Raw genomic sequence first — 24,065 nt, 5'->3', positions numbered from 1 at the left:
GTTCTCAAAGGGTGGTCCATGGAAGCTGAGAGTCTCAGAGACCCCTTTAGGGGTCACAAGATCAAAATTGTTTTCTTAATTGTACCAGGACATGATTTGCCTTTTTTTCTATGTTGTTGACATTTGCACTGTTGATGGAAAAGCAATGGTGGGTAAAATTGCTGGCGCCTTACCAGGAATTAAGGCAGTGGAAACAAATTGTTCTACCAGTCATTGTATTGTCCACTGCCATGAATTTGTAATAAACACAGTGCCAGTTTCACTTAAAAATATACTTCATGAAGAGTAAAAATTAATAATTTTATTAACTCATAACCCTTGAGTTCACACCTTTTTCACATTCTATGTGACAAAATGATTAGTATGTATGAAACAATTCTGCGGGCTGAAGTACATTGGGGAAAAGCGTTCCTGGACCCAATTCCAGTGTGTGTGTAGAGGCCTCCGCACGCCAACAAGCAATTCTTATACGCCAGACGTTCCCATGACTTCCTCCTTGGCTTCAATTAACTTGCTAGAACGGCTCACAGAACTCCGGAAAACCCATTTATTTACTAGATTACCGGTTTATTATAAAAGGATATAAAACCACAGCCAGATGAATGATAAGAGATACACAGGGCATGGCCTGGGGAGAGAGGCCGGACCTTCCGTTCCCTCTCCAGGTGCACCACTCTCCCCAGTCCTCACATGTTCCCCAACCTGGAAGCTCTTTGAACCTTGTCCTTTGGATTTTTAGTGAGGCTTCATTACAAAGGCATGACTCAGTCACTGGCCGTTGGCAACGGATTCAACCTCCAGCTGCTCTGCCCTCCCCAGAGGTTGGGCGTTGGGACTGAAAGGTCCCACCCTCTAATCACATGGTTGGCTCTCCTGGCAAGCAGCCTCCCTCCTTCTGTGGGATCCAAAAGTCACTTTCCCTGAAGCGTTTTCAGGACCTGAGGACAAGAGACCAAATATTATCTCACTGCTTTTATAGCTCAGGAAAGTCCAAGGGTTTTGGGAGCTGTGAGCTAGGAATTGTGAATTAATATATACATTCATCTGAATGACCAAATATTTTTCCCATAAATCACAATATATTGCAGCTGGTCTCTTGAGGAAAAAGCACGTGACATTATTTGACTTGGTAACTGAACTAGCTACTCTTTTTTTCATGGAACATCATTTTTAGTTGAAAGTACAAACAACAGACAAACTGTGGCTATGCAGATTTAGGTATTTGGCAGAACTTTTCTAGAAAAAGTGAGATTGTCACTTCAAGGAAAACAACTGACAGTATTTGTTGCCAATAATGAAATTAGACATTTACAGGAAAAAGAATTTTGGAAGACTTTTATCTGCTATGAGCTTGACAGCTTCCCAATACTTAAAAGACTTCTAATTAGATTGGTGGTAATTAAAAAAATAGTGAAATATGTTAACATTTGAAAGGCTGCATAGCTCAGTGAACTGATATTTTACAAATGACCAATGCATGATGTCATCAGTCATGCATGGGTAAAAGATCTATTCAAAGTTCAAGATAGACCAATGGTGGGTTTTTTTTGTTTTTTGGCCGCACCTTGCGGCATGTGGAACTTCCCTGACCAGGGATCGAACCTACGCGCCCTGCAGCGGAAGCGCAGAGTCTTAACCACCGGACTGCCAGGGAAGCCCAAGACCAATGGGTTTTAAAGTATCAGAGTACAAAAATTCACTAATATGTTTTCAGATTCCACATTGCAACTAACTTTTAAGAACCTACCATTTGTTGAATTTTATTGTAGTAGTAAAAAGAATACTCCACAATTATCTGAAAAGGCCATTAAAAGAGTCCTTCTTTCTTCAGCTACACAGTGGAGTGAGGCTGGATTTTCTTCATATACTTCAACCAAAACTAAAATTGTAACAGATTGAATGCAGAGGCAGATATGAGAATCCAGTGGTTTTCTATCAAGCCAGACATTAAAGAAATTTACAAAAATGTAAAGCAATGTCATCCTTTTCTCTGGTTTTTAAACAATTATTTTGGAAACTAGTTATTTTTCTGCAAAAATATTTACATAAAATGGATTTTTCTTATTTTTAAATGAATTAAATGTTTAAATTTCTCGGTTTTAACATCTAGTACACTAAATAGTGATAGATACAATCTACATAAACACTCTTTATAGAGTTCTCAATAATTAAAAGTATAAAGGGTCCTGAGACAAAAAAAAAATTGAGAACACCTGGTACAGAGGCTGCAACAGGGATTTGGAGAAAGAGGGCCTAAATTCAAGTTCCAGTTCTATCACTTAACTGCGATTTTAGGTAAGTTACTTAGGTGCAGGCTCTGAAGACAGACCTTGTGTTTATAATATTGGCTCCATCACTTGCTGGTAGTATGTGAGTCACTCTACCTCTGCAAATAGGGATAACCTACTTCACCAGGTTGCTGTGAGAATTAAATGGGATTATACTTGTCAAATGCTTACAGTTGCTATCTACAACATAGAGTTAAAAGCTAGCTACTGGTATTAGTTATATTATCTAGTCATCTGACAGGATCCTAGAGGCTGGGGCACAGTCCTGGCTTTCTTCATCCTCTCTGTGTTACCGAACCCAGGTCCGGCGGCTCGCCGCTGGAAAGCCCATTCTCGAGAGACGAGTGTTGGTAGGAAAGGAAAGGTTGCTTTATTTCGGAGGCTGGCAACCGGGGGAGAGGGTGGACTCCTGTCCGAGAACCAACTCCCGATTGCTGCTCAGGGGACGGGAGCTTTTAAAGGGGAGTTTCAGGGTTGCATAGGCGGGAGCAGAACAGCACAGTCAGTTCTGACAGTCCTCTTGAAACCAGTAATGCGGTGGTCTGATCAGCGTCATCTTGGTTGTTTTAAGAGCAGTTAATCTTTAGTTCCAGGGTTTCCATTTCTTTGAGGCCAGTTCTTGGAATTGTGGCAGCTTATGTCATGGCTACAGTCTGGTCATCATGTAGTTAACTTCTTCCACCTGGTGGGGATTTCAGTATCTGTAAGACAGCTCACAGGATATGGCTCAGAATATGATCTATAGCCCTTGAGGAGGGACTGAAGGTCCTTGACTATGCTTAATGACTAAACTATTATTTGGTCTCCTTTGACTGTTTTCCTTTGTTTCTGCATTTTCTCACTTCTCTGATTAAACTTATTCTTTGACTAAAGTTTTTCCACAGACAAAAGGCGGGCTGAGGACATGGGGTGAGGGGGCAGGGACCGTAGGGTCCTGCTCCGTTTCATCTGCAAAGAACAGAAGCTATTCAGGTGTTATAAATTTGAGGAGAAGGTATAAGTAAACTTGTGGATAATTGTGTGTGGCTCTTAAACTGTAAGAGAATTAATCTGTTATAAAAAAAATCCCTCTTTTAGTTTCCTTTTTCTCAGCTTTTGAAGAAATAAGACAGAAAAACATTCCCTGAACCCTTGCCCTATAATCTAGTTAGAAAATAGGAAAGTATTTTATTGCATGCCCGAAGGAATTGAAGTCTTCCAGAAAACAAAATAGAGCTGGCAGGGGTACTACTTGAGAAATTCTTTTAACCTCTTTACCTCAGTTATGTCATCTTGTTTGGACAAAAATATCTCGTCTCCAACCGTCTTGCGGCTTTTGAATCCTGCCAAGCTCACCTCTACATCTTTTAAAGATATCTTTTTGGCAGCTTCTAAATCCCAATAAACGCAAAGGAGAGGGGCAAAGACCCAGAGACGACCTTTTCTTCCCTTGCAAATGCCAATGGTATCCGTTCTCAGCACCCAGAAGTGGAGGTCTGGGTAGACGCAGCTGCCGCCAGCGCCCTGTCCTACTTCTCACTAGGGGTATGGCATCCCGGCGTCCCGGCACCATCCCGGCCCATGAGCAGGGTTAGCCAGGGTACCACCAGGTCAGAGGTCTGTTTTCCCATCTATTAAGTGGGGAGGCTGGGTCATCTTGAAGAACCTTGCTTTCACTGCAATTTGAAACGCTCCCCACCTATAACGTCTCATTCCCCATCCCTGCCTTCTAAATACCTGAGGCCTCTCACCCAGACCCCGTGTGCGGGTACCGAGCGGAGGGCGCGCCGCCGGCAACACCCGCGTGCCCAGCACTCAGACCTCCAGCCCGCTCGGAGGAGCACATCTCGCGCGATTCCCTCCACCTCTCGCGACACTTCCCGCCAGCGCCCCTGCGGGCCTCCACGTCTCACCCGTTGCCTCCACGCAGCGGTCCCCGTCACCTCACCTTTGCTCTCGGCAGCCTGGCCCGCTGCTCGCCCGCTGGGAGCGAGGCGGAGCCCTGTGTTGGGCGCGAGCCCAGCGAGGCCGCAAGCTCCGCCCTGCTATGCTCCGCCCCGCCCCTCCTGGGCTCGCGGGGAAGGCCTCCGCGGGGGATATGTCGTAGCCCACTCAGCGAAGGCAGGAGAACTTGAAAGGCTGCGGGGCTGCCAGGTGAGTCTGCGGCGGCGCGTTGGGGGCGGCGGCCGGGCCCAGGGCTCCGACCGGCGTGCGGGTGGGAGGCACTGCGGGATGGAGATGCCAGGGGCGAAGGAGGACGCGATGCCCGAGGCAGGGAAGGGGGGCTGGGAGGACCAGCCCTGGCGGGGTGAGGGTGACCTCGGTTACAGGGACGCGGCCAGGGACCCTTTTGCATCGACCGTGCCCGAAGGCACCGGGAAATTACCTCGTTTTCATCCACGCTCCGCTCCTCTCTGCGGGGCTGGACGCGGGACGGGGAGAGGCGTCCGCGAACCCTGAGGTCCCAGACCTGGGCTGCAGGAGGCCCGGGGTCGTGGGGAGAAGGGACACGCAAAGTGGCGGAGGTAAATTCGTGCTGGGAAAAAAGATAAAGTGGCGGAAGCTGGAGAGCGTCCGCTCCGAGGGAGGCCGGGTGTTTGCGGTCCCGCTGCGCTCGGTGCTGAGATAGCGATGGTCTTGCCCGCGCCCCTCCGAGGAGCCTGGGTTTACTGTCGACGTCTGCAGTGTTAGTCTCTGCGAGTGGTAAAGGGGCGGAAATACACAGGTCACGGTCTTCCTTGAGGGAAGGAGGCTTTTGAGGTCACTTGTTACTTTTCGTCTGAGACCTGGATGGTGCGAGTGGGTGCGCGCGTGCGCACAGCGGCCCCAAGCGAGGGTTCGCGTTTTCAGAATTTGTACCACAGTCTCTACTTAAGCACCCTTCAAGCATTGATAAAAAGTGACTGGTTCTTAAGTGAATAGTTTTATTTTAAATATTGTGATTCCAGTAGTCAGGTAAATGTGTAATGACAAGGGCCTGGAGCCTAAAACCAGGTGTTAATAAGACGGAGTACGCGTTTTTGCCTTGGGACCAGACTTAGATTGGAAATTGGGGTAAAAATTTTTTTGCAGTCAAGGTTTCGACCATGTGTTTCTCGTGATTCCAGTTTTGTTTAATTAAAACCATGCAGTTTTCTGAGAGGATTGGAAGATCAGTGCAAAGTGGTTGCTCTAACTATAAGAAGCGTTTTAAGGCCTCCTTCCTCCAAAAAAAAAAGAAAACCCCCAAAAACAAAACCAAAAAAAGCTGTTAATTTATGTTTTTTCTGTTTTAAATTATGCAGCCCCCTTAGATTTTTTTTCAGAATTGACTCCTTAAAAATGACCAGTTTTGTGTGTGTGAACAATTACACTGTTAATAGAAGGAAATTTTGATAGTTTTTTGTCTTTTAGAGAAAGAAATGTCATCAGTGGAATCACACGAGGAACAATTGTCCCAGTCAGATCCATCCCCGTCACCAAACTCATGTAGTTCCTTTGAGCTGATAGACATGGATGCTGGCAGTTTGTACGAACCTGTTTCTCCTCATTGGTTTTATTGTAAGATAATAGATTCTAAGGAGACATGGATTCCTTTCAACTCTCAGGATTCACAGCAGCTGGAAGAGGCATACGGCTCTGGTAGGGTGAAAGCTATGACTTGTAATAGACAAGGACTTACTGTCATTTCTCTAAAACTATAATATAAAAGTCCTTATAGTGAGTGCTATTAGAAGTAAATTTTAGATTTTTTTCTAGTTGTCTCATAGCATTTTTTTTTTGCTTTACATTTTTTATACTTTCCAAATTTTACTTAATTTTTCTTTTTAACATCTTTATTGGAGTATAATTGCTTTACAATGGTGTGTTAGTTTCTGCTTTATAACATCCTATAGCATTTTTATATAGAAGTTCTGCATTACTATCCAGCCAATTTATAATATTCAAGAATTTGGTCTGTATTTTGAAAACAGTACCTATTGTAATTCCTGCATAGTTAACCAATAATGTTTCTTATGTTTCAGTTTCTGTTTATGAAGAGTGTGGTACGGGCAGTGTCACATTGCAAAAGAATGAATTCTTTCATTTTTCTCTTGTTTTTTCTTCTTTTATGGAAACAAGAATGATGCTGGTTACTACTTTATCATCATGATGGTCATTAATTTATCTTTTGGTCCCTTAAACAAAAAATTCAGAAGAGCTTTCTTGTATACATTTTTTTTTAAGGGACACTCCTCTCTCTCCTCAGAAAAAGAACAAAACAGCGTTGGGTATTATTTTTTTCATGTTTCATTAAAACCAAGAATGATGTTGATGGTTTATAAAGTAGTTTAGCCAAGAAGAAACAGATCATTCGTGTGTTTTATAACATTATTTAGAGCATAACTCAGAGTTGTATTTTGGGAGCTTTATTTTGCTATACTATGTACTTCTTTTCCCCTTTCCACTCCCTGATAGGAAAAGACTGTGATAGGAGAGTTGTGCCCACTGATGGGGGCAGATATGATGTTCATTTGGGGGAGAGGATGCGGTACGCCGTATACTGGGATGAGCTAGCATCGGAAGTGAGGCGCTGTACCTGGTTTTACAAGGGAGACAAAGATAATAAGTATGTTCCGTACTCGGAGAGCTTCAGCCAAGTGTTGGAGGTAGTCCTGTGACCCTTTTTTACTCATTTTCTTCATTGTGTTCTTCTCTTATTTCATAATCTTTTCTTCCTCTTGTGACTTATTCTGTGAATTTACAGAGAGAGTTTGGTTCTATTTGCATCACAGTTCATAGCATTTCTTTTTGCAAGTTCGTTTCAGGATAAAGTAGTTTTATTTTCAAATTTTGAAATACTATGGAAACTATTATGTATTTAAATTAAAATTTTTTTTCTCTAATGGTGATCTTTGTGAATATTTAAACTGTGACCACAGGATTGGTCTTTTTTGCCTTTTATTTTTCTTGCTCTGAAAATATTCTGAAATTTGCTTTAAATTGGAGTAGGATATTAATATTATTGAACGAAATATATCAAAATGTGAACAATGATTATTTCTAGTCTTGATGATGGAATTGGGACTGATTTTTTTCCTTTGTCCTGTACTATTATTGTAATTTTAAAATAAATTTGATAAATCAAGAGAAAGAACTTTATATGTAATGTAATCCTCATTTTATGGATAATATACATGCATTAACATTATTGAAAGAAATATATCAAAATGTGTACAGCGATTATCTCCAGTCTAGATAATAAAAGTAGAAGTGATTATTTTTTCTTTGTTCTATACTAGTACTGTTCTCATTTTAAGAGAATTAAAATAAATTTGATAAATTAGAGTAAGATATTCTTATTGTAATTGTTTATCTAGCAGTATTCTTGTAAAAAAGTTCAGTTTTAATAGAAAAACCATTATGGAAATCTAATGAAATGTGTTTTCTTTTAAGGAAACTTACATGCTTGCTGTAACTCTGGATGAATGGAAAAAGAAACTGGAGTCTCCCAACAGAGAAGTTATTATATTGCACAATCCAAAGGTAAAGCAAATTAATGCCCTTCTTTAACATTGGGATTAAAGGTTAATTGCATTAGTAAGAAGAACTTAATTGGTTTCTTTTTCTGGGGATTCTACCTAGGATAAGCTTTGGACATTTTTATATTACATTCACAGTTACGAAACTTGAAGCTGTGGCTCCTACCGTCATTTCCTCATTCAACTCTTACACAAAAATTTTCTTAGGGAAAATTATGTCACTGTAGATTTAGAAAATCACTGACACGTTATGTGGGCACCTCTTCCACGTGTAGGGTATGGTTGAAAGATCTGTTAGCCTGATGAATTTTCATTTTCCTTTTTTTTTTTTTTTTCTTTTAGCTTTACTGAGGTATAATTGACAAAATAGTAAGATATTTAAAGTGTACAACATTAGCCTAATGTATTTTCAGGATTCTCATTTCAAGCTGTAGGAGTTGCATATCAAAACTACAGTTGAGATTTGACTATGTGTTATGTTTTAAAAGACCCGTTCCTACCCCTCAGAATGTATAAATAGAAGTGTCTTTAATGTAGAGTATGTTTATTGCTCTGATCTTTTTTATTTAAGCTTATGGTACATTACCAGCCAGTCGCGGGGTCTGATGAATGGGGTTCAACACCTACTGAGCAGGGCCGACCTCGAACAGTGAAGAGAGGGGTTGAGAACATCTCTGTTGACATTCATTGTGGTAATGTTAATCATTCACTTTTTTTCTTATCTTCTGATATACTTATTTGTTTATGACTTAAATCATGGTCTTTCTCTATGGCTTTAGATTACGTCAAGGCTTAAAAATGGTCTTTAATCAAATGGGCTTATTCTAAGTTAAGATTAGCATTACTTCATCTACTAAGAATCTTAATAGGTACAAAAATCTCTTTTAAAGTTGCTAAGTATATATGGTGGGGTGGATAAAATTTGACAGTACTAATCAGGAGGTCACTAAGTACAAATGAACTGATTTAGTCCTAATTCTAAGAAGTGTGATTCCACCTGCTTGATTATTAATTTATTCCTGGTAACTCCTGAAGGTTTTCAGGAGGTTTTCAACCAGGGAAAACTATTTTTCAGTAGGACCTTGATGGTTATCCATTGCTCTCTAGCTAGGGTCATTTATGGTTGGTTTTATAATATATTTAACTGGATTATAAAATTCCTTTCATCTTTCAGAGGAGATGGCTTGTCTCTTGGACAAAGTCGTAGACTTACTGTAATTTGAAAAGATGAGTTTAAAATTTCAGGCTTCAAATACATACCAGACTTTATTGGTACAACTGATAAAAATAGAATATTAGGTAAAAGTATCCTGTCAATATTAAATTACTTGAATTTGGTAACTGCCCTGTGGTTAAATAAGAGCATATTCTTAGGAAATACATAATAAAATATTAAAGGGTTAAAGAGATGTGATATATGCCATCTGATAATGTATGCAGCCTGCTCCCAAATGGTTCAGAAAAATAAATGTGTGTGAATACACATACACATAGAGAAATAAAGCAAATGTGGTAAATGTTAAAGTGTTGAATCTGTATAAAAAGAACATGAGAGTTTCTGTACTGTTCTTTCAAGTTTTCAATAAGATTGCAGTTATTTCAAAATAAAAAGTTTAAAAAACTTGAACAATTTTTTCACTGACTTATTACAAGATAAATTAGAAACAAAGTAAAATCACTATATTTTTACTAAGTAGTTAAATATGGGACTGTGTCTTTTAAAATATCTGCTCATATTTTAACTTGCCCATTTCTATTATCTATTCATTGTGAATGTTTGATTTTAGAATACATGACTAGTTATATAGAGTAATTTTTCTTTGTAATTTCACTTGTAGGGGAACCTTTACAGATAGATCACTTGGTTTTTGTAGTCCATGGGATCGGACCAGCCTGTGATCTCCGCTTTCGAAGCATTGTACAGTGTGGTAGGTTTGCAAAGCATGTCATATTAGATCATGTAAGGGGACTGTTAGTGCTCCTGTGAGTTGAGATAAAGTGTTGTCTTTAGTCTGTTGTCTTAGCTGCATAATAAGATTTGGAGAGCTAAAGACAGGTGGCAAGGTAGTCAAGCTTCCCAGCTTAGACCTAAATTGCTAGTAAATTCCTTAGGCTAATAGGTTTATATTCTTAACTAATAAATCTTGAGTGAATAAGCCCTCAAGTCTTATAATATTGTTTTATGATGTGATGGTCCTGTTTATAACCATTCTAAATTTAAAGGGAACCATAAATATATGACCATGAAGATAATATAGTTTAAATGAATAACAGAAGCTTCAACCATTTTTGTAATTCATACTGTGATAAACCTTATGATATTCTCATTGGAATATTTAGGTCATTAGTATAACTTGACTTTGAAAGGTAGTATTCATAGTCTAACTGCCCTAATTTGGGAGTCTGATCCTAATGGCTAATGCTGCTAAGCATAAACCTCCTAGAAGGTTAAGATCGACATAATATGAATTCCAAACAGCAGTGTATTTTTTAAAAATTTAACATTTTGGGTAAAGGTTGTTTATAAGAACCAGAAAGTTAGGATAGGAAGCTGACTGCAAGGCCAATTGACATAGTCAAGTGGTTTTTTTAAAAAATTGAAACAGTTCCCTTGACACGGCAGAAGTTTTGAAGTTACTGTGTGATTTTTTTTTAATATAAAAATGTTTTGTATAGTAACAGCAGTTCTATATTAAAGGAATGTCTTTTCCTACATGCACTGTTAATTTTTTCTTGAATACTCACTCTACTTTTGACTCGAGTCAGTAGGTGCTATAAGCAAATATAGATGGGTGTAGTATAATTATAAGATCTGTTGCATCCTCGCTCTACAAATTGATCGCTTCACCATTAATGCATAGTTAATTTTCTTTTCTAGTTAATGATTTTCGCAGTGTTTCTTTGAACCTGCTACAGACACATTTTAAGAAAGCCCAAGAAAATCAGCAGATTGGGAGGGTAGAATTTCTCCCAGTCAACTGGCACAGTCCTTTGCATTCCACTGGTGTGGATGTGTGAGTAGTACTTTACACCTTTGAGTTGCTAACTGTGATTGTAATGTTTTCTGATCATTGATATGCTTAGGAACATTTCTGCTATAGCTGATTGTATATATAAAATTTTGTTCAACAGAAAACTTTTTGTACTTCTGTGTCTTTTTCTTAAGAGATACATTATTAAGTGCGGACCAATCCCTTTGTTTAACTAGCTCGGGTTAGGAGTGGGGAGTTGTGTGTATCTTCTTCCAGTATGTTTTACTGGCTCATTAGTGTTTACTACTACAGCTTTATTATTTCTTTAGCATAAAGCCAAATGTTGCTTTCTCCCCATAGTGTATAAGCATTTCCATCTTAAGATGTCAAAAGCCAACCTACCTCAAGATGTACAAAGTATTTTGTTGTTCCTTTTGTGATCACATTTAGATAATATTTGTCCAAATTTGGGGAAAAAAGGAAATTCCCAAATATTAAATAATTGGGGTTTATAACTTGAGGTATAATTGGTGCAATGACTTTTAAGTGATGGCTTTCTTAAGTTATAAGCTCAGTAGTTCTGTTTGTAAACTTTTTGGTAATGTCAGAGAAGGTTGCCTTATATTAAGGATATTCAGCTGTGGGCTTGCCAGAAAGAAGTATGTTCATAATATAGTTCTAGGATAGAACTAGGAGATGCTTCTCTGGTAGATAAAGGAAGTAGCATAGTTTCCATGCTGGTCTTGGAAATGGCTTTTCTGATTCCATGTCTCTCAGTTCTTAATACCCTAGGATTTGAGCATATTCCACATGCCAAATGCTCCATTGTGGTGTTGCTTTTACTAGGTGTACAGAGTTCACATTCTTTCATATTTGAGCTGATGCTAAGTGGTTACTAGGGGCACATAGCCCTCTCTAAGCTACAGAAGATGTTGAAGGTTTGAGGAGTCTTTCTGGGAGCTTTGAGAAAGCTTTATGTGGAAGCTGATTTATACTATGTCAACACTGTTTTCCTTTGCGAGATATGAGTTCTGTTTGTCCTTGGCATCTGGCAGTCTCACCTTCTTTCAGCTTTTAGAAATTCGGCGTAGAGAGAGCTGATCCATTTATCATCTGACTTGTGATCAAAAAACCTTAATGCTGAGAATTCTAGGAAAAGCCTCTTGTATCTTTTAAAAAACTTTATTATAGAGAATTTTGTACACAAAAGTAGCATATATAATGAATCTTCATGTATTGATTATGATTACCCAGCTCAACAAGCCTCAACACGTGGCCAGTTCTGCCCCATCCATATCTTCTGTGTACTGCCCATCCCTCCACTCTATTACTTTTGGATAAAATCTTAGACATCATCATTTCATCTGTTAAATGTTTCAGTTTGTATATCCTGTTAAGGATTAAAAATATATATATAACACCATTATCACATCTAAAAAAATTCTTAATATCAGCAAATATACAATCAGTATTCGAATTTGTAATTGTCTAATAAATGTCATGATTTATATATACACATACATACATATACATGCACATACACACATAGTTTAAACTGGGATCATAAATTGCAATTAGTTGATGTCTTTTAAGTCTCTTTTAATCTCTTGATTACCTTTCTATCTCTTATTTTCTTGTAATTTATGTCTTGAGGAGGCTGGGTTTTTTGTCTTGCAGAGTTTCTCACACTCTGAATTTTGCTGGTCACATCCCTTTGGCTTCATTACAAATGTCTGTCTGTCCTCTATATTTCCTGTAAATTGATAGTTATCCCTTGTATCTTAATTTCTAAGTGTAATTTGGATAATAACTTAGAGGAGGCTATGGAATGTATTTAGGTTTTCTGCTTAAAATATCTTTTGTTTTTTCAGAGATCTGCAGCGAATAACTCTGCCCAGCATTAACCGCCTAAGGCACTTCACCAATGATACAATTCTGGATGTCTTCTTCTACAACAGCCCCACCTACTGTCAGACTATTGTGGACACAGTTGCTTCTGAAATGAACCGATTATATGTACTTTTTCTGCAGAGGAACCCTAATTTCAAAGGGGGCGTATCCATTGCTGGTCATAGTTTAGGTAACGGATTCTATGTGACCAGAGATGACTATCACATTTTAAGGATACCTGTTTTTGAAGTACAGGGTCTTTTATCAGTATCAGATTCAGAGGTCTAGAACTGGTCTATGATGAAGAATTTGGAAGGGGTTGGAAGGGTGGTGGTGGATTGGAAAGAATGACTCCCTGCTTCATAGATTTTGCTTCATGGGTAATTGGCTTATTACTTTTTTTTGTATAAAAGACAGCTATTTAGTGCTGATGCTTTGAAATTGTCCCTTCTTTCTTCTGTTTTACTTGTAGGTTCACTTATATTGTTCGATATCCTAACAAATCAGAAAGATTCTTTGGGGGATGTTGACAGTAAAAAGGTAATTTAGATGTTCAGATAGGTTCTTTTGTATGCTTTCTTAGTAAGCATTTTTAGATTTTAGGCTTTTTGTTTTTCGCTTAGTCTCATACCATAATATTTACATTTATTTTAATTTTAACAGACTTGTAATTATCTCTGTCATTCTTGGATGATAGAAGCAAGATAGTAGTATGCTTCTACAAATATTTGCCACATTCTAAAATAATTATAGGTATCTTATTTTTTCATTATAAATATGCACTACTGATCTGTTATTAGTATTATAGAATCATTGAGTTGAAATGGAATTTGCATATGAGGAAATGAGTGAATTGGATGCAAACTGATATAGTTTATAGAAATTCTGTTTGCAAGCCATCCTTAAACATTAATAAGAGTTCAGGGAAGGCTTTATTAATGATGATGAAGAATACTTTGATACTCATTCATTCACTCATTCATTTATTTAAAAACATACTAGGTTTCAACTGACTGCAAAAACTTAAAGATCAATCACATCTTAATTTATATTTCGTATAAATTACAATTTATTCAAAGTTAAGATAGGTCTCTGTGGATATCTAACATAGTACTTTCCTTTATTGCAAAGTAATATTAATAAAAATCTGAATGAATTTAGAGAATACGAGCTTTACAATTTAACTTTTAGGATTTGCCAAGTATTTTCATGGATCAAGGAGACACACCGACACTGGAGGAAGATTTGAAGAAACTTCAACTCTCTGAATTCTTTAGTATCTTTGAGAAGGAGAAAGTAGATAAGGAAGCTCTGGTAAAAATAATCTTTTAAAACTTTGCACTATACCATTTTCAGTATTTTTTTAAAAATAAATTTATTTTATTTATTTATTTTTGGCTGCGTTGGGTCTTCGTTGCTGCGCATGGGCTTTCTCTAGTTGCAGAGAGTGGGGCTACTCTTCCTTGCGGTGTGCAGCCTTCTCATTGCGGTGTCTTCTCTTGTTGCGGATTATGGGCTCTAGGCACGCGGGCTTCAGTAGTTGTGGCTCGCGGGCTCTAGAGCGCAGGCTCAGTAGTTGTGGCGCATGGGCTTAGTTGTTCCATGGCATATGGAATCTTCCCGGGCCAGGGATCAAACCCGTGTCCCCTGCATTGGCAGGCGGCTTCTTAACCACTGTGCCACCAGGGAAGTTCCCCATTTTCAGTATTTTTATTGCTTCTTTTCATCGTACTGCTTGCTAAGAGCCTGCCCTTTAGAAACATTTTAGTCATAAATACTTCGTTATCATTAGTAATGCTCTTTAGCCTTATTTGTGTGCTTTTTATCATATAAAGTGATCTTTGCTTTGTGGAGGTTAGGAGTTCCAAGGAGCCATGTTAATAGCAATGGAGCAAAGACTAAAACACAGCACAGCTCTGAAAACATGAGAGCAGGAATAAATGACCACTAACTTTTCCAACTCTTATTTTCTGTTATACTTTCTAGAGCTCTGCTGTGGATATTTGCTTGTTTATTTGTTTTTGTTACCACTAGGGAGTCCTAGTCATGCAAAGCAAAGAACAACAGAGTGTTTAGGCCTTATTCCTCTCAGAGAACAGGGCATTTACTTATTTATTTTTAGGACATTTAATTGATTTTATTTTGCCTAGAAATAAAGATATTTGATTTTTTATGCTTAGGCTTTATGCACAGACAAAGATCTTCAGGAAATGGGAATTCCCTTAGGACCAAGAAAGAAGATACTAAACTACTTAAGGACCAGAAAAAATTCAATGGTATGTGCTTAATATAGCTTGTAGGATTAAACAGTTTTTTGACTTCCTTGTATCCTTGTGCTTTGTGAGGTGTTTAGTATAGGGAGCTAAGCAATTTTTAAAATTGACCTTTGGCTCTCTTTTCAGAAATTAAACACATTTACTTTATTGATATCTTTTTTTTTTTTTTTAAACATCTTTATTGAAGTATAATTGCTTTACAATGGTGTGTTAGCTTCTGCTTTATAACAAAGTGAATCAGTTATACATATACATATGTTCCCATATCTCTTCCCTCTTGCATCTCCCTCCCTCCCACCCTCCCTATCCCACCCCTCTAGGTGGTCACAAAGCACCGAGCTGATCTCCCTGTGCTATGCGGCTGCTTCCCACTAGCTATCTATTTTACATTTGGTAGTGTATATATGTCCATGACACTCTCTCACCCTGTCACATCTCACCCCTCCCCCTCCCCATATCCTCAAGTCCATTCTCTAGTAGGTCTGTGTCTTTATTCCCATCTTGCCACTAGGTTCTTCATGACCTTTTTTTTTTTTTCCTTAGATTCCATATATATGTGTTAGCATACTGTATTTCTTTTTCTCTTTCTGACTTACTTCACTCTGTATGACAGACTCTAACTCCACCCACCTCATTACAAACACCTCCATTTCATTTCTTTTTATGGCTGAGTAATATTCCATTGTATATATGTGCCACATCTTCTTTATCCATTCATCCGATGATGGACACCTAGGTTGCTTCCATGTCCTGGCTATTGTAAACAGAGCTGCAATGAATATTTTGGTACATGACTCTTTCTGAATTATGGTTTTCTCAGGGTATATGCCCAGTAGTGGGATTGCTGGGTCGTATGGTAGTTCTATTTTTAGTTTTTTAAGGAACCTCCATACTGTTCTCCATAGTGGCTGTATCAATTTACATTCCCACCAACAGTGCAAGAGTGTTCCCTTTTCTCCACACCCTCTCCAGCATTTATTGTTTCTAGATTTTTTGATGATGGCCATTCTGACCGGTGTGAGATGATACCTCATTGTAGTTTTGATTTGCATTTCTCTAATGATTAATGATGTTGAGCATTCTTTCATGTGTCTGTTGGCAATCTGTATCTCTTCTTTGGAGAAATGTCTATTTAGGTCTTCTGCCCATTTTTGGATTGGGTTGTTTGTTTTTTTGTTATTGAGCTGCATGAGCTGCTTGTAAATCTTGGAGATTAATCCTTTGTCAGTTGCTTCATTTGCAAATATTTTCTCCCATTCTGAGGGTTGTCTTTTGGTCTTGTTTATGGTTTCCTTTGCTGTGCAAAAGCTTTTAAGTTACATTAGGTCCCATTTGTTTATTTGTGTTTTTATTTCCATTTCTCTAGGACCTGGGTCAAAAAGGATCTTGCTGTGATTTATGTCATAGAGTGTTCTGCCTATGTTTTCCTCTAAGAGTTTGATAGTGTCTGGCCTTACACTTAGGTCTTTAATCCATTTTGAGTTTATTTTTGTGTATGGTGTCAGGGAGTGTTCTAATTTCATACTTTTACATGTACCTGTCCAATTTTCCCAGCACCACTTATTGAAGAGGCTGTCTTTTCTCCACTGTATATGCTTGCCTCCTTTATCAAAGATAAGGTGACCATATGTGCGTGGGCTTATCTCTGGGCTTTCTATCCTGTTCCATTGATCTATCTTTCTGTTTTTGTGCCAGTACCAAACTGTCTTGATTACTGTAGCTTTGTAATATAGTCTGAAGTCAGGGAGCCTGATTCCTCCAGCTCCAATTTTCGTTCTCAAGATTGCTTTGGCTATTCGGGGTCTTTTGTGTTTCCATACAAATTGTGAAATTTTTTGTTCTAGTTCTGTGAAAAATGCCAGTGGTAGTTTGATAGGGATTGCATTGAATCTGTAGATTGCTTTGGGTAGCAGAGTCATTTTCACAATGTTGATTCTTCCAATCCAAGAACATGGTATATCTCTCCATCTATTTGTATCATCTTTAATTTCTTTCATCAGTGTCCTATAATTTTCTGCATACAGGTCTTTTGTCTCCTTAGGTAGGTTTATTCCTAGATATTTTATTCTTTTTGTTGCAATGGTAAACGGGAGTGTTTTCTTAATTTCACTTTCAGATTTTTCATCGTTAGTATACAGGAATGCAAGAGATTTCTGTGCATTAATTTTGTATCCTGCTACTTTACCAAATTCATTGATTAGCTCTAGTAGTTTTCTGGTAGCATCTTTTGGATTCTCTATGTATAGTATCATGTCATCTGCAAACAGTGACAGCTTTACTTCTTCTTTTCCGATTTGGATTCCTTTTATTTCTTTTTCTTCTCTGATTGCTGTGGCTAACACTTCCAAAACTATGTTGAATAATAGTGGTGAGAGTGGGCAACCTTGTCTTGTTCCTGATCTTAGTGGAAATGGTTTCAGTTTTTCACCATTGAGGACAATGTTGGCTGTGGGTTTGTCATATACGGCCTTTATTATGTTGAGGAAAGTTCCCTCTATGCCTACTTTCTGCAGGACTTTTATCATAAATGGGTGTTGAATTTTGTCGAAAGCTTTCTCTGCATCTATTGAGATGATCATATGGTTTTTCTCCTTCAATTTGTTAATATGATGTATCACGTTGATTGATTTATTGATATCTTTAAAAGTGTTATTAGCTTCAGAAGTCTTTATCTCCCCTGGACTTCCACCATTCAGTTTTTTCCTTTTTTTCTTTTGTTTGTTTTGTAACTGCTTTATTGAAATATAATTCACAACACATACCATAAAATTCACCCTTTTAAAATATACAATTCAGTGGGTTTTAGTATATTTGCAGAGTTGTATAACCATTACCACTATCTAATTCCAGAACATTTCCATCACCGCAAAAAGAAACATCATATTCATTAGCAGGCACTCCCTAGTCCTCCCTCCTGTGAACCACTGATCTATTTTCTGTGTTCATGTATTTTCTTATTCTGGATATTTCATATAAACGGAGTCATACAATATGTGGCCATTTGTGACTGGCTCCTTTCTCTTAGTATAATGTATTCAAGGTATAACCGTGTTGTAACAGTGCTTCTGCACTGAGCATTTTTGGCCACTGATTCCTTTCCATAGTCTAGTTAATTATTTTTCAACCTTTTAGCAGGTTGCTCAGTTCTGATTTAAGGCTGATAGAGACATACTACTTGCTTTGATTAGAAAGGCATAGCACTTCATTGAACTCCTCAGCAATCCCCAACATTCATTCCACAGTGCTCTGCTATCGTTTTCTCTCATGATGGTTGCCTAAAGTTTCAACTGCTACCCAAATGGCTTTGTACAGCTTTCATTGTTTCAGAGCATGTAGGGATATCAATTCATAATTTAAGGCAACTTTTGTTTTCATCAGCTTTATCTTGTTCTCTGAGAGATTCTTCTTAAAATTATTGACTACCATTTCAAAACCTTCCCAAGCATCCTTTTAAACCAGTAGAAAACTGTATAATCCTTTGGATATTTTCACTACATAGCAGCTCCACAGAACTATTTTTTATTCTTTAGGGAATTAATAGACCAACCCCGAAATCACCTGCAGGGGCAAATATGTCTAACATCCCCAAAGAATCGGAGTTCTGCAGTAGTACTAATGGTACTGGGAATGATGAACATCTGGATGTTGGCATTGGGCAGGTAACAATACTAATTCTCTTTGGTCATTTTATTGTTTGCCATTGGTATGGTAGGAACAGATGTAACTTATGTTATTAATGAGAGATGCTTTTATTTCCTCCTTCCAGGTGCCTGTAAAATACCCCCGGCTCATCTATAAACCAGAAATATTCTTTGCCTTTGGATCTCCCATTGGAATGTTCCTTACTGTCCGAGGCCTAAAAAGAATTGACCCCAACTACAAATTTCCAACATGCAAAGGTTTCTTCAATATTTATCACCCTGTAAGCATTGGACAGCTCTTGTGGTTTTACCTGAATATTAGGGCTTATTGGTAAAGAGCATACGATATTCTATTGTGTTGATTTACTTTTTTCTATATTATTCTGTAGTAATGAGATAATTTATAATAGTATGAATCTGGAAGTGATGGGGCAGAACAACTACATTTAAAAAAATGAGCTTATAATTATTCTTGCCTGATACATAGCTCCTGAGACTGTCATTATCTTTCTGCAGCAGAGGTATATGTAGCTATTGTTTTTCCTATGTAGTTTGATCCTGTGGCCTATAGGATTGAACCAATGGTGGTCCCAGGAGTAGAATTTGAGCCAATGCTGATCCCGCATCATAAAGGCAGGAAGCGGATGCACTTAGGTAAGTCTTGAGTATAGAACCTGATAATTCTAGACCTTCTGGTCAGTGCACACTGACTGGACCTCATTCACTTTGTTTAGCTGTGTTGAACCCTTTTACCTCTGTAAACCATGTAATGTTCTTTTTCATATATGTTTCAGAACTGAGAGAGGGCTTGACCAGGATGAGCATGGACCTTAAGAACAACTTGCTAGGTTCGCTGCGGATGGCCTGGAAGTCTTTTACCAGAGCTCCATACCCTGCCTTACAAGCTTCAGAAACTGCAGAAGAAACTGAAGCAGAACCTGAATCAAGTTCAGAGAAGCCTAGTGGTCAGTGACACTGTACATACTGATTTCCTGCACCAGGCCAGATAACAGGGACTCCATGGTGTCTGGTTCTTATTCTCCCAGGGTCTTCTTACTTTCTCCTTTTTATTGTTTAGGACCAATACTATGAGTCCTAATGGGCCTTCAACTCTGCTGGTGTTTTCTGTCATCTAATAGCCACAAATTTTGGAAAAACATTATTTGTGAGGGAAGATGTCAAGAGAAGCTGAGCATCTAGTAATGAGGCTTTAAAACAGTCCCCACTTGGGCACTATGGAAGTGATGCTCAGAGCCTACACTGTGAAGAACCTTGCTTTTACAGGGGAATGTCTGTGTATTCATGGGTTGGTTTTATTTTCCTGGCTGGGGACTAGCTAGGACACTTTTCCTCTTAATTTCACAGTTAATACTGCATTCTTTTGCTTTAGTTTTCAATTGCCTAAGGAGTTCTAACCCTGTTTGCATTTAGTTTGTAAACCAAAGGCAAATGGAATTAGCCATTAAAGGTACAGGAAGGAAGAAAGGGATTGGATAAAATCAGTGTGCCTTGAGGAGAAGCTTTAAGGGGATTGAGAGGAGGAAAATGAGAGAGAGCTTTCTGAGCAGGGTAGCTCATCCTACGGTACAGCTGGAGTCTGAGGGAAAGTAAGGACAACCTTGGAGGGCTGGACGCTTTTATATTCTTATTATGGTTCTTCTGTATCCAGATGTTAGCACAGAAGAGAACCTTGTAGCAGTTAAACAAGAAGCCCCCCCCATCCATGTGGGAATGCTGAATGGAGGCCAGCGCATCGACTATGTGCTACAGGAGAAGCCCATTGAAAGTTTTAATGAATATTTATTTGCTTTACAAAGTCATCTATGCTACTGGTAAGTGTTTGTTTGTTTTTTTAAGTCTATCTTTTTTTTAAATTAACTTATTTATTTATTTTTGGCTGTGTTGGGTCTTCGTTGCTGTGCGTGGTCTTTCTTTAGTTGTGGCGAGCGGGGGCTACTCTTCGTTGCTGTCACGGGCTTCTCATTGCGGTGGCTTCTCTTGCTGCAGAGCATGGGCTCTAGGCGCGCGGGCTTCAGTAGTTGTGGCTCACGGGCTCAGTAGTTGTGGCTCACGGGCTCTAGAGCGCAGGCTCAGTAGTTGTGGTGCACGGGCTTAGTTGCTCCGCGGCATGTGGGATCTCCCTGGACCAGGGCTCGAACCCGTGTCCCCTGCATTGGCAGGAGGATTCTTAACCACTGCGCCACCAAGGAAGCCCCTAAGTGTTTGTTTTTGTTTTGGGGTTTTTTGGTCTTAATTGTTTGTTAAGATTTCTTCAAATGATATGAGTGTGCTGTTTTGTAATTGTCTGAACAAGAAATCATTCTAATCCCAAATGTACACTGGCCTATCCTCCTTTTTCTACATCTATCAAATATCTGTGAAACAATTAAGACTTATTTCACCAAGCATAATATTCTTTAGGTCCATCCACATTGCTGCAAATGGCAGAATTCCATCTTTTCTTTATGGCTGAGTATTATTCCATTGTAATATATACCACATTTTCTTTATTCATTTGTCTGTTGCTGGACACTTAGGTTGCTTCCATATCTTAGTTATTGTGAATAGTGCTGCTGTGAACATTGGGGTGCGTGTATCTTTTCAAGTTAGTGTTTTCGTTTTTTCTGGATATATACCCAGGAGTGGAATTGCTGGATCATATGGTGGTTCTATTTTTATTTTTTTGAGGAGCCTCCATACTGTTTTCCACAGTGGCTGCACCATTTCACATTCCCACCAACAGTGGACAAGCATTCCCGTTTCTCCACATCCTCGCCAGTGTTTGTTATTTGTGTTCCTTTTGATGACAGCCGTTCTGACAGGTGTGAGGTGGTATCTCATTGTGGTTTTCATTTGCATTTCCCTGATGATTAGTGATGTTGAGCATCTTTTCATGTGCCTGTTACCCATTTATTTGTCTTTCTTGGAAAAATGTCTATTCAGGTCTCCTGCCCATTTTTTGATTGGGTTTTGTTTTGTTTTTTTTTTGATATTGAGTTTTATGAGCTGTTTATATATTTTGGGTATTAACCCCTTATCACTCATATCATTTGCAAATATTTTCTCCCATTCAGTAGCTTTTCCTTTCATTTTGTTGATGGTTTCCTTTGCTGTGTAAAAGCTTTTAAGTTTAATTAGGTCCCATTTGTTTATTTTTGCTTTTATTTTTTTGCCTTAGGAGACAGATCCAAAAAAATATTGCTGTGATTTATGTCAAAGAGTGTTCTGCCTATATTCTCTTCTAGGGGGTTTATGGTTTCCAGTCTTACATTTAGGTCTTTCATCCATTTTGAGTTTATTTTTGTAAATGGTGTGCAGAAATTTTCTAATCTCATTCCTTTACATGTAGCTGTCCAGTTTTCCCAGCACCACTTGTCAAAGAAACTGCCTTTTCTCCATTTTGCATTCTTGCCTCCTTTGTCGTAGATTAATTAACCATAGGTGCATGGGTTTATTTCTGGGCTCTTTATTCTGCTCCATTGATCTATGTGTCTGTTTTTGTGCCAGTACTAATCTGTTTTGATAACTGTAGCTTTGTAGTATGGTCTGAAGTCAGGGGGGGTGATATCTCCAGCTTTGTTCTTTTTTTCTCAAGACTGTTTTGGCAATATGGGGTCTTTTGTGATTCCATATGGATTTTAGGATTATTTGTTCTAATTCTGTGAAAAATGTCATGGGTATTTTGGTAGGGATCACATTAAGTCTGTAGATTGCTTTGGATAGTATGGCCATTTTAACAGTATTAATTCTTCCATTCCAAGAGCATAGGATATCTTTCCATTTCTTTGTATCATCTTCAGTTTCCTTCATCAGTGTTTTATAATTTTCAGAGTGTAGCTTTTTCACCTCCTTGGTTAAGTTTATTCCTAGGATATTTTATTCTTTTTTTTTTTTTTTTTAATTATTTATTTATTTTATTTTTTTTGGCTGTGTTGGGTCTTCGTTTCTGTGCAAGGGCTTTCTCTAGTTGTGGCAAGCGGGGGCCACTCTTCATCGCGGTGCGTGAGCCTCTCACTGTCGCGGCCTCTCTTGTTGCGGAGCACAGGCTCCAGACGCGCAGGCTCAGTAATTGTGGCTCACGGGCCCAGTTGCTCCGTGGCATGTGGGATCTTTCCGGACCAGGGCTCGAACCCGTGTCCCCTGCATTGGCAGTCAGATTCTCAACCACTGCGCCACCACAGAAGCCCTTTATTCTTTTTAATGTAATTTTAAATGGGATTTTTTTTCTACTTTCTCTTTCTGATAGTTCATCATTAGTGTATAGAAAAGCAATAGATTTCTGTATATTAATCTTGTATCCTGCAACTTTACTGAATTCATTTATTAGTTCTAACAGTTTTTTGGTGGAGGCTTTAGGGTTTTCTATACAAAGTATCATGCTATCTGCAAATAGTGAGTTTTACTTCCTCCCTTCCAATTTGGATGCCTTTCTTTTTTTCCTTTTTTTTTTTCCTTTCTTTTTTTTTTTTGTCTGATTGCTGTGGCTAGGACTTCCAATACTATGTTAAATAGAAGGGGCAACATTAGGCATCTTTGTCTTGTTCCTGAATTTGGAGGAAAGGCTTTCAGCTTTTCATTGTTGCATATGACGTTAGCTGTGGGTTTGTCATAAATGGCCTTTGTTATGTTGAGATATGTTCCCTCTATATCAACTTTGATGAGTGTTCTTATCAAGAATGGATGTTGAATTTTATTAAATGCATTTCTGTGTCCATTAAGGTGATCGTGTGATTTTTGTCCTTTCTTTTGTTGATGTGGTATATCACATTGATTGATTTGTGAATGTTGAACCATCCTTGTGTCCCTGGAATAAATCCCACTTGATCATTATGTATGATCCTTTTTTTATATTGTTGGATTCAGTTTGCTAACATTTTGTTGAGAAGTTGTGCATCTATATTCATCAAAGATATTGGCCTGTAATTTTCTTTTTTTGTATTGTATTGGTCTGTTTTGGGTATCAGGATAATGGTGGCCTCGTAGAATGAATTTGGGAGTATTTCCTCCTCTTCAGTTTTTTGGAATAGTTAAAGGAGGATAGGTGTTAGCTCTTCTTTGTATGTTTGCTAGAATTCCCCTGTGAAGTTAGTCCTGGACTTCTGTTTCCTGAGAGTTTTTTTTAATTACAAATTTAATTTCACTAGTGTTTGGTCTGTTTAAATGGTCTGTTTCTTCTTGATTCAGTCTTGGCAATTTTTATGTTTCTAGAAATTTGTCCATTTCTTCTAGGTTGTCCAATTTGTTGGAATATAACTGTTCATAGTATCCTTTTATGATTTTTTTATATCTCTGTGGTATCGGTTGTAATTTCTCCTCTTTCATTTCTTATTTTGTTTATTTGGGTCCTCTCTCTTTTCTTCTTGGTGAGCCTGGCTAAAGGTTTATCCTTTTTGTTTATCTTTTCAAAAAACCAGCTCTCATTTTCATTGATCTTTTCTATTGCTTTCTTTAATCTCTATTTTATTTCCTTCTCTGATCTTTATTATTTCCTTCCTTCTGCTGACTTTGGGCTTTGTTC

General features: G+C 38.3%; 1 protein-coding gene across 2 annotated transcripts in view; it reads left to right on the top strand.

Annotated features, from left to right (window-relative positions):
- The first annotated feature begins 4,200 nt into the window (after nt 1–4,200).
- Nucleotides 4,201–24,065, top strand: part of DDHD2 (DDHD domain containing 2) — a 28,612-nt gene continuing 8,747 nt past the window's right edge. Inside the window, exons 1-16 of one of the 2 annotated variants that reach the window (XM_061177588.1) lie at nt 4,201–4,421; nt 5,661–5,888; nt 6,705–6,895; nt 7,683–7,772; nt 8,340–8,460; nt 9,607–9,696; nt 10,647–10,782; nt 12,612–12,820; nt 13,103–13,170; nt 13,822–13,944; nt 14,811–14,906; nt 18,437–18,565; nt 18,673–18,828; nt 19,099–19,201; nt 19,342–19,512; nt 20,217–20,379. In XM_061177588.1, coding sequence (XP_061033571.1) covers nt 5,669–5,888; nt 6,705–6,895; nt 7,683–7,772; nt 8,340–8,460; nt 9,607–9,696; nt 10,647–10,782; nt 12,612–12,820; nt 13,103–13,170; nt 13,822–13,944; nt 14,811–14,906; nt 18,437–18,565; nt 18,673–18,828; nt 19,099–19,201; nt 19,342–19,512; nt 20,217–20,379 — 2,066 coding nt within the window. In that variant the 5' untranslated portion in view covers nt 4,201–4,421; nt 5,661–5,668. Of the gene's footprint in view, nt 4,422–5,645; nt 5,889–6,704; nt 6,896–7,682; nt 7,773–8,339; nt 8,461–9,606; nt 9,697–10,646; nt 10,783–12,611; nt 12,821–13,102; nt 13,171–13,821; nt 13,945–14,810; nt 14,907–18,436; nt 18,566–18,672; nt 18,829–19,098; nt 19,202–19,341; nt 19,513–20,216; nt 20,380–24,065 lie in introns of both variants that reach the window. The other variant, XM_061177587.1, reaches the window with a different exon arrangement.

The sequence above is a fragment of the Eubalaena glacialis genome, chromosome 20 (assembly GCF_028564815.1).
Source record: "Eubalaena glacialis isolate mEubGla1 chromosome 20, mEubGla1.1.hap2.+ XY, whole genome shotgun sequence".
NCBI lineage: Eukaryota > Metazoa > Chordata > Mammalia > Artiodactyla > Balaenidae > Eubalaena > Eubalaena glacialis.
Note: the sequence above shows the minus strand (reverse complement) of the source record. Positions and strands in the feature narration are given on the sequence as shown.